The following is a 14,613-nucleotide window of genomic DNA, read 5'->3' on the forward strand; positions in this document are numbered from 1 at the left end:
ACTAGAGACTTACATTTAAATAACACGTGTTCTTTTTGAGTTATAGGTGCTGGCTCCATATCGATATATTTTCATGGTACATACATCTATCTACCCTCCGTACCACATGTGGTGCTTTTATCACAAAGCCCACTATTGAGTCTACATGTTCAGCTTCACTGCACCACTAGTATACTAAAGAGAGTTAATGTTTCATCCCTCCATATTAACGCAGAAATCATGGTAAATGCTGGTTTTTGTTGTTGTCAGTAAACTAGCTGCTTGACAAAAGTCCTTTCAGAAAGATTTAAAAAAACATTTATCCCTGTTGGCGGCTTTGAGGGTTAACGCTACCTAACGTGCATGAGCTCTCTCTCTCACACACACACACACACACACACACACACACACACACACACACACACACACACACACACACACACACACACACACACACACACACACACACACACACACACACTACTCTATGTACCATTCATTTGCCAGAGCAGGGTACAGTACACAGCAGTTTCTCTGGGTCCTGTTATAAATCATCCCACAGCGTCCTGGAGGCTAGGCTAAGCTAGGCTAATTAATGCATACATCTGTGTAGGTGAGGCGTTGGTTCGCAACCTGGTGACCTTTGGGCGACCATTTTGGCTCTGCCTGTTGTCCATTTTGGCTCTGCCTGTTGTCTATTTTGGCTCTGGAGGTTGTCCATTTTGGCTCTGTCTGTTATACATTTTGGCTCTGCCTGTTACACATTTTGGCTCTGCCTGTTTTCCATTTTGGCTCTGCCTGTTTTCCATTTTGGCTCTGCCTGTTTTCCATTTTGGCTCTGCCTGTTGTCCATTTTGGCTCTGCCTGTTGTCCATTTTGGCTCTGCCTGTTATACATTTTGGCTCCGTCTGTTGTCCATTTTGGCTCTGCCTGTTGTCCATTTTGGCTCTGCCCGTTATACATTTTGGCTCCGTCTGTTGTCCATTTTGGCTCTGCCTGTTGTCCATTTTGGCTCTGCCTGTTGTCCATTTTGGCTCTGCCTGTTGTCCATTTTGGCTCTACCGCTGAACGGGCCCCAGTCGCTGGGAGCTTTACAGCCCTGTTACTACCAGTGGTGTAACGTACTTAAGTAAAAATACTTGAATATACTACTTAAGTCGTTTTTTGGGGTATCTGTACTTTACTTTTTATATTTTTGACTACTTTTACTTTTACTTCACTACATTCCTAAAGAAAATTATGTACTTTTTACTCCATACATTTTCCCTGACACTCAAAAGTACTCGTTACATTCTGAATGTTCAGCAGGACACCCGACAGCCTCTGATCTGGCGGACTCACTAAACACATGCTTGGTTTGTAAATGATGTCTGAGTGTTGGAGCGTGCCTCTGGTTATCTGTAAATGATGTCTGAGTGTTGGAGCGTGCCCCTGGTTATCTGTAAATGATGTCTGAGTGTTGGAGCGTGCCCCTGGTTATCTGTAAATGATGTCTGAGTGTTGGAGCGTGACTCTGGCTATTTGTAAATTTAAAAAATATAAGAAAATGCTGCCGTCTGGTTTGCTTTATATAAGGAATTTGAAAAAGATTTATACTTTTACTTTTGGTACTTAAGTATATTTTAGCAATTACATTTACTTTTGATACTTAAGTATATTTAAAACCAAATACTTTTAGACTTTTACTCAAGTAGTATTTTACTGGGTGACTTTCACTTTAACTTGAGTCATTTTCTATTAAAGTATCTTTACTTTTACTCAAGTATGACAATTGGGTACTTTTTCCACCACTGGTTACTGGTACCACGACTGTGTCCCACTCCCAAATGGTACCCTGTTCCCCACATAGTGTACTACCCCCCCCCCCCCCCCCCGCATAGAGCTCTGGTCCAAGTAGTGCACTATTTAGGGAATAGGGTGCCATTTGGGATGCAATTCATGTCTCTAGCAGGAATGTGTTACAGATACTCCCTCTACACCTGTCCCCTCACCAGGGGAACATGATACTCCCTCTACACCTGTCACCTCTCCAGGGGAACATGATACTCCCTCTACATCTGTCACCTCTCCAGAGGAACATGATACTCCCTCTACACCTGTCCCCTCTCCAGGGGGAACATGATACTCCCTCTACACCTGTCCCCTCTCCAGAGGAACATGATACTCCCTCTACACCTGTCCCCTCTCCAGAGGAACATGATACTCCCTCTACACCTGTCACCTCTCCAGGGGAACATGATACTCCCTCTACACCTGTCCCCTCTCCAGGGGGAACATGATACTCCCTCTACACCTGTCCCCTCTCCAGGGGAACATGATACTCCCTCTACACCTGTCCCCTCTCCAGGGGGAACATGATACTCCCTCTACACCTGTCCCCTCTCCAGGGGAACATGATACTCCCTCTACACCTGTCCCCTCTCCAGGGGAACATGATACTCCCTCTACACCTGTCCCCTCTCCAGGGGAACATGATACTCCCTCTACACCTGTCCCCTCTCCAGGGGAACATGATACTCCCTCTACACCTGTCCCCTCTCCAGGGGAACATGATACTCCCTCTACACCTGTCCCCTCTCCAGGGGAACATGATACTCCCTCTACACCTGTCCCCTCTCCAGGGGAACATGATACTCCCTCTACACCTGTCCCCTCTCCAGGGGAACATGATACTCCCCTCTACACCTGTCCCCTCTCCAGGGGAACATGATACTCCCTCTACACCTGTCCCATCTCCAGGGGAACATGATACTCCCTCTACACCTGTCCCATCTCCAGGGGAACATGATACTCCCTCTACACCTGTCCCATCTCCAGGGGAACATGATACTCCCTCTACACCTGTCCCCTCTCCAGGGGAACATGATACTCCCTCTACACCTGTCCCCTCTCCAGGGGAACATGATACTCCCTCTACACCTGTCCCCTCTCCAGGGGAACATGATACTCCCTCTACACCTGTCCCCTCTCCAGGGGAACATGATACTCCCTCTACACCTGTCACCCTCTCCAGGGGAACATGATACTCCCTCTACACCTGTCCCCTCTCCAGGGGAACATGATACTCCCTCTACACCTGTCCCCTCTCCAGGGGAACATGATACTCCCTCTACACCTGTCACCTCTCCAGGGGGAACATGATACTCCCTCTACACCTGTCCCCTCTCCAGGGGAACATGATACTCCCTCTACACCTGTCCCCTCTCCAGGGGAACATGATACTCCCTCTACACCTGTCACCTCTCCAGGGGAACATGATACTCCCTCTACACCTGTCCCCTCTCCAGGGGGGAACATGATACTCCCTCTACACCTGTCCCCTCTCCAGGGGAACATGATACTCCCTCTACACCTGTCACCTCTCCAGGGGAACATGATACTCCCTCTACACCTGTCCCCTCTCCAGGGGAACATGATACTCCCTCTACACCTGTCCCCTCTTCAGGGGAACATGATACTCCCTCTACACCTGTCACCTCTCCAGGGGAACATGATACTCCCTCTACACCTGTCCCCTCTCCAGGGGGAACATGATACTCCCTCTACACCTGTCCCCTCTCCAGGGGAACATGATACTCCCTCTACACCTGTCCCCTCTCCAGAGGAACATGATACTCCCTCTACACCTGTCCCCTCTTCAGGGGAACATGATACTCCCTCTACACCTGTCACCTCTCCAGGGGAACATGATACTCCCCTCTACACCTGTCCCCTCTCCAGAGGGAACATGATACTCCCTCTACACCTGTCCCCTCTCCAGGGGAACATGATACTCCCTCTACACCTGTCCCCTCTCCAGGGGAACATGATACTCCCTCTACACCTGTCCCCTCTCCAGGGGAACATGATACTCCCTCTACACCTGTCCCCTCTCCAGGGGAACATGATACTCCCTCTACACCTGTCCCCTCTCCAGGGGAACATGATACTCCCTCTACACCTGTCCCCTCTCCAGGGGGAACATGATACTCCCTCTACACCTGTCCCCTCTTCAGGGGGAACATGATACTCCCCTCTACACCTGTCCCCTCTCCAGGGGAACATGATACTCCCCTCTACACCTGTCACCTCTCCAGGGGAACATGATACTCCCTCTACACCTGTCCCCTCTCCAGGGGGAACATGATACTCCCTCTACACCTGTCCCCTCTCCAGGGGAACATGATACTCCCTCTACACCTGTCCCCTCTCCAGAGGAACATGATACTCCCTCTACACCTGTCCCCTCTCCAGGGGAACATGATACTCCCTCTACACCTGTCCCCTCTCCAGGGGAACATGATACTCCCTCTACACCTGTCCCCTCTCCAGGGGAACATGATACTCCCTCTACACCTGTCCCCTCTCCAGGGGAACATGATACTCCCTCTACACCTGTCACCTCTCCAGGGGGAACATGATACTCCCTCTACACCTGTCCCCTCTCCAGAGGAACATGATACTCCCTCTACACCTGTCCCCTCTTCAGGGGAACATGATACTCCCTCTACACCTGTCACCTCTCCAGGGGAACATGATACTCCCTCTACACCTGTCCCCTCTCCAGGGGGAACATGATACTCCCTCTACACCTGTCCCCTCTCCAGGGGAACATGATACTCCCTCTACACCTGTCCCCTCTCCAGGGGAACATGATACTCCCTCTACACCTGTCCCCTCTCCAGAGGAACATGATACTCCCTCTACACCTGTCCCCTCTCCAGGGGAACATGATACTCCCTCTACACCTGTCCCCTCTCCAGGGGAACATGATACTCCCTCTACACCTGTCCCCTCTCCAGGGGAACATGTTAGAGATGTTCTGGTACCACTAGAGGACTCTGGGTAGTCATCATGTGAATGATCCACAGAGAATGGACTGGTGTTGTTGGGTCTGTTGTAAGTGATTCGCTAGGTTCTGATGTTGTCTGTATTGGAAAAGCCATACAATATTTGTTATATAAAGACTGATTTATGCTCCCAACAGTATGCTGCAACGGTAGCTCAAACAATATTCTACAGTATGTTTACTGAGCACTGCGTGATTACATATCATGATTTATTAAAAGAAGATTTCAAATGACCAATCGGACGAGGCAAGAAAAAGAAAAGAGGTGTGATGACTCAACAATATCACCACAGACTGAGTCCCGGTCCTCTCTCTCTCCTCTGTTTAAATGACCCTGTCTGTCTGTGTGGGCTCTGGTGACTGGGCTGTGCACTGCTGGGCTAGCTGGAGGGAGGGAGGGAGGGAGGGAGGGAGGGAGGGAGGGAGAGAGGGAGGGATGGAGGGAGGGAGGGAGGCATGGAGGGATGGAGGGAGGCATGGAGGGATGGAGGGAGGGAGGGAGGCATGGAGAGAGGGAGGGATGGAGGGAGGGAGGGAGGCATGGAGGGAGGGAGGGATGGAGGGAGGGAGGCATGGAGGGAGGGAGGGAGGGGTTGGAGGGAGGGATGGAGGGAGGGAGGGAGGCATGGAGGGATGGAGGGAGGGAGACATGGAGGGAGGGGTTGGAGGGAGGGAGGGAGGCATGGAGGGAGGGAGGGAGGGAGGGGTTGGAGGGAGGGGATGGATGGAGACATATTGAGGCTGACTAATCACAAGTGAGGTTGAGTCAGCAGAGGGTGAATGGAATGCTGCTCACCAGGAAACAGCCTTAACACATCACAGTAGTAACGATCACATGAATCCTCACTGTTACCAAGCAACTATCTACTGCTCCATATTACCTCACTGTTACCAAGCAACTATCTACTGCTCCATACAGTATCACCTCCCTGTTACCAAGCAACTATCTACTGCTCCATATTACCTCCCTGTTACCAAGCAACTATCTACTGTTCCATACAGTATCACCTCCCTGTTACCAAGCAACTATCTACTGCTCCGTATTACCTCCCTGTTACCAAGCAACTATCTACTGGTCCATACAGTATCACCTCCCTGTTACCAAGCAACTATCTACTGTTCCATACAGTATCACTTCCCTGTTACCAAGCAACTATCTACTGTTCCATACAGTATCACTTCCCTGTTACCAAGCAACTATCTACTGTTCCATACAGTATCACCTCCCTGTTACCAAGCAACTATCTACTGTTCCATACAGTATCACCTCCCTGTACCAAGCAACTATCGACTGCTCCATATTACCTCCCTGTTACCAAGCAACTTTCTACTGGTCCATACAGTATCACCTCCCTGTTACCAAGCAACTATCTACTGCTCCATACAGTATCACCTCCCTGTTACCAAGCAACTATCTACTGCTCCATATTACCTCCCTGTTACCAAGCAACTATCTACTGGTCCATACAGTATCACCTCCCTGTTACCAAGCAACTATCTACTGTTCCATACAGTATCACTTCCCTGTTACCAAGCAACTATCTACTATTCCATACAGTATCACTTCCCTGTTACCAAGCAACTATCTACTGTTCCATACAGTATCACCTCCCTGTTACCAAGCAACTATCTACTGTTCCATACAGTATCACCTCCCTGTTACCAAGCAACTATCGACTGCTCCATATTACCTCCCTGTTACCAAGCAACTTTCTACTGGTCCATACAGTATCACCTCCCTGTTACCAAGCAACTATCTACTGCTCCATACAGTATCACCTCACTGTTACCAAGCAACTATCTACTGTTCCATACAGTATGACCTCACTGTTACCAAGCAACTATCTACTGTTCCATACAGTATGACCTCACTGTACCAAGCAACTATCTACTGTTCCATACAGTATGACCTCCCTGTACCAAGCAACTATCTACTGTTCCATACAGTATCACTTCCCTGTTACCAAGCAACTATCTACTGCTCCATATTACCTCCCTGTTACCAAGCAACTATCTACTGCTCCATACAGTATCACCTCCCTGTTACCAAGCAACTATCTACTGCTCCATATTACCTCACTGTTACCAAGCAACTATCTACTGTTCCATACAGTATCACCTCCCTGTTACCAAGCAACTAACTACTGCTCCATATTACCTCACTGTTACCAAGCAACTATCTACTGCTCCATACAGTATCACCTCCCTGTTACCAAGCAACTATCTACTGCTCCGTATTACCTCCCTGTTACCAAGCAACTATCTACTGCTCCATATTACCTCCCTGTTACCAAGCAACTATCTACTGCTCCATACAGTATCACCTCCCTGTTACCAAGCAACTATCTACTGTTCCATACAGTATCACTTCCCTGTTACCAAGCAACTATCTACTGTTCCATACAGTATCACCTCACTGTTACCAAGCAACTATCTACTGCTCCATATTACCTCCCTGTTACCAAGCAACTATCTACTGCTCCATACAGTATCACCTCCCTGTTACCAAGCAACTATCTACTGCTCCATATTACCTCACTGTTACCAAGCAACTATCTACTGTTCCATACAGTATCACCTCCCTGTTACCAAGCAACTATCTACTGCTCCATATTACCTCCCTGTTACCAAGCAACTATCTACTGGTCCATACAGTATCACCTCCCTGTTACCAAGCAACTATCTACTGTTCCATACAGTATGACCTCACTGTTACCAAGCAACTATCTACTGTTCCATACAATATGACCTCACTGTTACCAAGCAACTATCTACTGCTCCATATTACCTCCCTGTTACCAAGCAACTATCTACTGCTTCACACAGTATCACCTCCCTGTTACCAAGCAACTATCTACTGCTCCATATTACCTCCCTGTTACCAAGCAACTATCTACTGCTCCATATTACCTCCCTGTTACCAAGCAACTATCTACTGTTCCATACAGTATCACCTCACTGTTACCAAGCAACTATCTACTGTTCCATACAGTATCCCCTCCCTGTTACCAAGCAACTATCTACTGGCCCATGTCACCTCACTGTTACCAAGCAACTATCTACTGTTCCATACAGTATCACCTCCCTGTTACCAAGCAACTATCTACTGCTTCACACAGTATCACCTCCCTGTTACCAAGCAACTATCTACTGGCCCATATCACCTCACTGTTACCAAGCAACTATCTACTGGCCCATATCACCTCACTGTTACCAAGCAACTATCTACTGTTCCATTCAGTATCACCTCACTGTTACCAAGCAACTATCTACTGTTCCATACAGTATCCCCTCCCTGTTACCAAGCAACTATCTACTGGCCCATGTCACCTCACTGTTACCAAGCAACTATCTACTGTTCCATACAGTATCACCTCCCTGTTACCAAGCAACTATCTACTGCTTCACACAGTATCACCTCCCTGTTACCAAGCAACTATCTACTGGCCCATATCACCTCACTGTTACCAAGCAACTATCTACTGGCCCATATCACCTCACTGTTACCAAGCAACTATCTACTGTTCCATTCAGTATCACCTCACTGTTACCAAGCAACTATCTACTGTTCCATACAGTATGACCTCACTGTTACCAAGCAACTATCTACTGTTCCATTCAGTATCACCTCCCTGTTACCAAGCAACTATCTACTGCTCCATATCACCTCACTGTAGGGTTGGCTAGAACAAGTTACGCTTATAAGCATAATGTCTTACAATTAAAGAGGTTAGTTCTACATTAGATTTACCAGCTCATAAAACATACAGGTGGTGTTGTATAAAATAGCCTAGCAGCCAGACAGATAACTCTGAAGAACATATTATTTAAGTTTGAACTTTAAGTTCAATTTACGAAGAGCTTAATATTTACACTTAACTGACATTAACACCAAAGGAGTATCAATACCATGAGAACAAAAAGATCAGAAGGTCAGAAGGCCGTACCTTTAGTTCTGGCATGCTGACGATGAGCGCCAGGGGGAGGCTGACGTCAGGCTGGTTGGTGTAGTCCAGTGGCACTAGGTGAGGAGCCAGCTCATGGAATCTCCCATGTAACCTAGGACACACGGACAGGACAAGGATAGGAAACATCCACACACATAACCTTATGGGTTTGGACTCTTTTGTTTACAAGGCAGGAGTGGTTTAGCCTGGTCCAAGATCTGTTTATGCTGTCGTGTCAATAACCGTAGGAGTTAGCTGTACGAGTATAAACAGATCTGGGACCAAGCTAGAGAAATGAAGAGCCATTATGGCCGTAGTATGCAGAGGTCTAGCATCAGTACAGTCCACTCAATCAGTCATAAATATATTCACATACAGTATATGGTGCTTATCTTTTCCATTCATTTTAGATTGAAACATACAGCTGGTATCTACACAACAGATGAACTGGGACGTGGACTTTTCTCACACATTCCTGACACATATCCATGACTGCCCTCAACATTTTGAGTTCTGAAAATATCTTGACAAACGTACATTTTTTGGAGCTAATTCTCTTTAATTCTCTGAGGTAAGCACCTTGTACTGTCATGGAGCTGGGGTGTTTAACCTCCTTCATACTACCAACATATTTTACATATTACCAACTGGGGGTCATTTTGACCCAGAGAAGAAACTATTGGGAAAAACAACAATCATAGCAAAACATAAAGTATTCATAAAGTATTCACAAAGTATTCACAAAGTATTCACAAAGTATTCACAAAGTATTCAGAAGGTTTTCACAAGTATTCACAAAGTATTCAGACACCTTGACTTTTTCCACATTTTGTTACATATATATATATATATTTTTTAAATACTCCTCATAATCCCCCTGAGTGGTGGGGGGGATCCAGGCTGTATCACAACCAGCCGTGATTGGGAGTCCCACAGGGCGGTGCACAACTGGCCCAGCATCGTCCAGGTTAGGGTTTGGACCCGGTGTAGGCTGTCATTGCAAATAACAATTTGTTCTTAACTGACTTGCCTAGTTAAATAAAGGTTGAATAAAAAATATAAATAACATCTACACACAATACACCATAATGACAAAGTGAAAACAGGTTTTTTGAATTTCTTGTAAATGTCTAAATCAAAAGACAGAAATAGCTTATTTTACATAAGTATTCAGACCCTTTGCTATGAGATTCGAAATTGAGCTCAGGTGCATCCTGTTTCCATTGATCATCCTTGAGATGTTTCAACAACTTGACTGGGTATATTGTGTGTACATTGATGGGGTGGGGGGGGAAATGTATCCTTTTAAGAATAAGGCTGTAATGTAACAAATTGTGGAATAAGTAAAGGGGTCGGAATACTTTCTGAATGCACTGGACACTTCATTAGTATCAAAACATCATTAGACATGTTAATAATGTAGTATTACAGTTCAATTTAGATTTTGTACAAGGTCATGTGTAGTGATAACCAGTTATAACCAGTGATAATCAGTTATAACCAGTTATAACCAGTGATGAACAGTTATAACCAGTGATAACCAGTGATAACCAGTGATAACCAGTGATGAACAGTTATAACCAGTTATAACCAGTGATAACCAGTGATAACCAGTTATAACCAGTGATAACCAGTTATAACCAGTTATAACCAGTGATGAACAGTGATAATCGGTGATAACCGGTTATAACCAGCGATAACCAGTTATAACCATAGGCAAGTACATAAAGTGCCCCATCTTTGCAGGGGATCTGTCTATCTGGTCTAAATCACTGATACAGGTCCCTCTCCCCATTCTGATGCTATGGATAACTTGTTATTATGTCTCCAGAGAAATGTAACGTTTATTTTGATTTAACTAGGCAAGTCAGTTAAGAAGAACGAATTCTTATTTACAATGACGGCCTACCCCGGCCAAACCCGGACGACGCTGGGCCAATTGTGCGCCGCCCTATGGGACTCCCAATCACGGCCGGATGTGATACAGCCTGGATTCGAACCAGAGACTGTAGTGACGCCTCTTGCAATGAGATGCAGTGCCTTAGACCTGCTGCGCCACTCGGGAGACCAATAGAAACCCAGATTCAAATAAAGGTCTTATCTATCAAAATGACTGTAGGCAGAATTAGGTGCTTTTGGATGGGGTCAACATGACTGTAGGCAGAATTAGGTGCTTTTGGATGGGGTCAACATGACTGTAGGCAGAATTAGGTGCTTTTGGATAGGGTCAACATGACTGTAGGCAGAATTAGGTGCTTTTGGATGGGGTCAACATGACTGTAGGCAGAATTAGGTGCTTTAGGATGGGGTCAACATGACTGTAGGCAGAATTAGGTGCTTTAGGATGGGGTCAACATGACTGTAGGCAGAATTAGGTGCTTTAGGATGGGGTCAACATGACTGCAGGCAGAATTAGGTGCTTTTGGATGGGGTCAACATGACTGTAGGCAGAATTAGGTGCTTTTGGATGGGGTCAACATGACTGTAGGCAGAATTAGGTGCTTTTGGATGGGGTCAACATGACTGTAGGCAGAATTAGGTGCTTTAGGATGGGGTCAACATGACTGTAGGCAGAATTAGGTGCTTTTGGATGGGGTCAACATGACTGTAGGCAGAATTAGGTGCTTTAGGATGGGGTCAACATGACTGTAGGCAGAATTAGGTGCTTTTGGATGGGGTCAACATGACTGTAGGCAGAATTAGGTGCTTTTGGATGGGGTCAACATGACTGTAGGCAGAATTAGGTGCTTTTGGATGGGGTCAACATGACTGTAGACAGAATTAGGTGCTTTTGGATGGGGTCAACATGACTGTAGACAGAATTAGGTGCTTTTGGATGGGGTCAACATGACTGTAGACAGAATTAGGTGCTTTTGGATGGGGTCAACATGACTGTAGGCAGAATTAGGTGCTTTTGGATGGGGTCAACATGACTGTAGGCAGAATTAGGTGCTTTTGGATGGGGTCAACATGACTGTAGGCAGAATTAGGTGCTTTAGGATGGGGTCAACATGACTGTAGACAGAATTAGGTGCTTTTGGATGGGGTCAACATGACTGTAGGCAGAATTAGGTGCTTTTGGATGGGGTCAACATGACTGTAGGCAGAATTAGGTGCTTTTGGATGGGGTCAACATGACTGTAGGCAGAATTAGGTGCTTTAGGATGGGGTCAACATGACTGTAGACAGAATTAGGTGCTTTAGGATGGGGTCAACATGACTGTAGACAGAATTAGGTGCTTTTGGATGGGGTCAACATGACTGTAGGCAGAATTAGGTGCTTTAGGATGGGGTCAACATGACTGTAGGCAGAATTAGGTGCTTTTGGATGGGGTCAACATGACTGTAGGCAGAATTAGGTGCTTTTGGATGGGGTCAACATGACTGTAGGCAGAATTAGGTGCTTTTGGATGGGGTCAACATGACTGTAGGCAGAATTAGGTGCTTTAGGATGGGGTCAACATGACTGTAGACAGAATTAGGTGCTTTAGGATGGGGTCAACATGACTGTAGGCAGAATTAGGTGCTTTTGGATGGGGTCAACATGACTGTAGGCAGAATTAGGTGCTTTTGGATGGGGTCAACATGACTGTAGGCAGAATTAGGTGCTTTAGGATGGGGTCAACATGACTGTAGACAGAATTAGGTGCTTTAGGATGGGGTCAACATGACTGTAGGCAGAATTAGGTGCTTTAGGATGGGGTCAACATGACTGTAGGCAGAATTAGGTGCTTTTGGATGGGGTCAACATGACTGTAGGCAGAATTAGGTGCTTTAGGATGGGGTCAACATGACTGTAGGCAGAATTAGGTGCTTTTGGATGGGGTCAACATGACTGTAGGCAGAATTAGGTGCTTTTGGATGGGGTCAACATGACTGTAGGCAGAATTAGGTGCTTTTGGATGGGGTCAACATGACTGTAGGCAGAATTAGGTGCTTTTGGATGGGGTCAACATGACTGTAGGCAGAATTAGGTGCTTTTGGATGGGGTCAACATGACTGTAGGCAGAATTAGGTGCTTTTGGATGGGGTCAACATGACTGTAGGCAGAATTAGGTGCTTTTGGATGGGGTCAACATGACTGTAGGCAGAATTAGGTGCTTTTGGATGGGGTCAACATGACTGTAGGCAGAATTAGGTGCTTTTGGATGGGGTCAACATGACTGTAGGCAGAATTAGGTGCTTTAGGATGGGGTCAACATGACTGTAGACAGAATTAGGTGCTTTAGGATGGGGTCAACATGACTGTAGAGAGAATTAGGTGCTTTTGGATGGGGTCAACATGACTGTAGGCAGAATTAGGTGCTTTAGGATGGGGTCAACATGACTGTAGGCAGAATTAGGTGCTTTTGGATGGGGTCAACATGACTGTAGGCAGAATTAGGTGCTTTTGGATGGGGTCAACATGACTGTAGGCAGAATTAGGTGCTTTTGGATGGGGTCAACATGACTGTAGGCAGAATTAGGTGCTTTTGGATGGGGTCAACATGACTGTAGGCAGAATTAGGTGCTTTAGGATGGGGTCAACATGACTGTAGACAGAATTAGGTGCTTTAGGATGGGGTCAACATGACTGTAGGCAGAATTAGGTGCTTTAGGATGGGGTCAACATGACTGTAGGCAGAATTAGGTGCTTTTGGATGGGGTCAACATGACTGTAGGCAGAATTAGGTGCTTTAGGATGGGGTCAACATGACTGTAGGCAGAATTAGGTGCTTTTGGATGGGGTCAACATGACTGTAGGCAGAATTAGGTGCTTTTGGATGGGGTCAACATGACTGTAGGCAGAATTAGGTGCTTTTGGATGGGGTCAACATGACTGTAGGCAGAATTAGGTGCTTTTGGATGGGGTCAACATGACTGTAGGCAGAATTAGGTGCTTTTGGATGGGGTCAACATGACTGTAGGCAGAATTAGGTGCTTTTGGATGGGGTCAACATGACTGTAGGCAGAATTAGGTGCTTTTGGATGGGGTCAACATGACTGTAGGCAGAATTAGGTGCTTTTGGATGGGGTCAACATGACTGTAGGCAGAATTAGGTGCTTTTGGATGGGGTCAACATGACTGTAGGCAGAATTAGGTGCTTTAGGATGGGGTCAACATGACTGTAGACAGAATTAGGTGCTTTAGGATGGGGTCAACATGACTGTAGACAGAATTAGGTGCTTTTGGATGGGGTCAACATGACTGTAGGCAGAATTAGGTGCTTTAGGATGGGGTCAACATGACTGTAGGCAGAATTAGGTGCTTTTGGATGGGGTCAACATGACTGTAGGCAGAATTAGGTGCTTTTGGATGGGGTCAACATGACTGTAGGCAGAATTAGGTGCTTTTGGATGGGGTCAACATGACTGTAGGCAGAATTAGGTGCTTTAGGATGGGGTCAACATGACTGTAGACAGAATTAGGTGCTTTAGGATGGGGTCAACATGACTGTAGGCAGAATTAGGTGCTTTTGGATGGGGTCAACATGACTGTAGGCAGAATTAGGTGCTTTTGGATGGGGTCAACATGACTGTAGGCAGAATTAGGTGCTTTAGGATGGGGTCAACATGACTGTAGACAGAATTAGGTGCTTTAGGATGGGGTCAACATGACTGTAGGCAGAATTAGGTGCTTTAGGATGGGGTCAACATGACTGTAGGCAGAATTAGGTGCTTTTGGATGGGGTCAACATGACTGTAGGCAGAATTAGGTGCTTTAGGATGGGGTCAACATGACTGTAGGCAGAATTAGGTGCTTTTGGATGGGGTCAACATGACTGTAGGCAGAATTAGGTGCTTTTGGATGGGGTCAACATGACTGTAGGCAGAATTAGGTGCTTTTGGATGGGGTCAACATGACTGTAGGCAGAATTA

General features: G+C 46.3%; 1 protein-coding gene across 1 annotated transcript in view; it reads right to left on the bottom strand.

Moving 5' to 3' along the window:
• The window catches only part of LOC106588009 (calcium and integrin-binding family member 2), a 54,896-nt gene that overhangs the window by 21,352 nt on the left and 18,931 nt on the right, over positions 1–14,613 (bottom strand). The window contains exon 3 of the mRNA XM_045708670.1: positions 8,755–8,866. Coding sequence (XP_045564626.1) covers positions 8,755–8,866 — 112 coding nt within the window. The remainder of the gene's footprint in view (positions 1–8,754; positions 8,867–14,613) is intronic.

This window comes from Salmo salar, chromosome ssa26 (assembly GCF_905237065.1).
Source record: "Salmo salar chromosome ssa26, Ssal_v3.1, whole genome shotgun sequence".
In the NCBI taxonomy this organism is placed as follows: domain Eukaryota; kingdom Metazoa; phylum Chordata; class Actinopteri; order Salmoniformes; family Salmonidae; genus Salmo; species Salmo salar.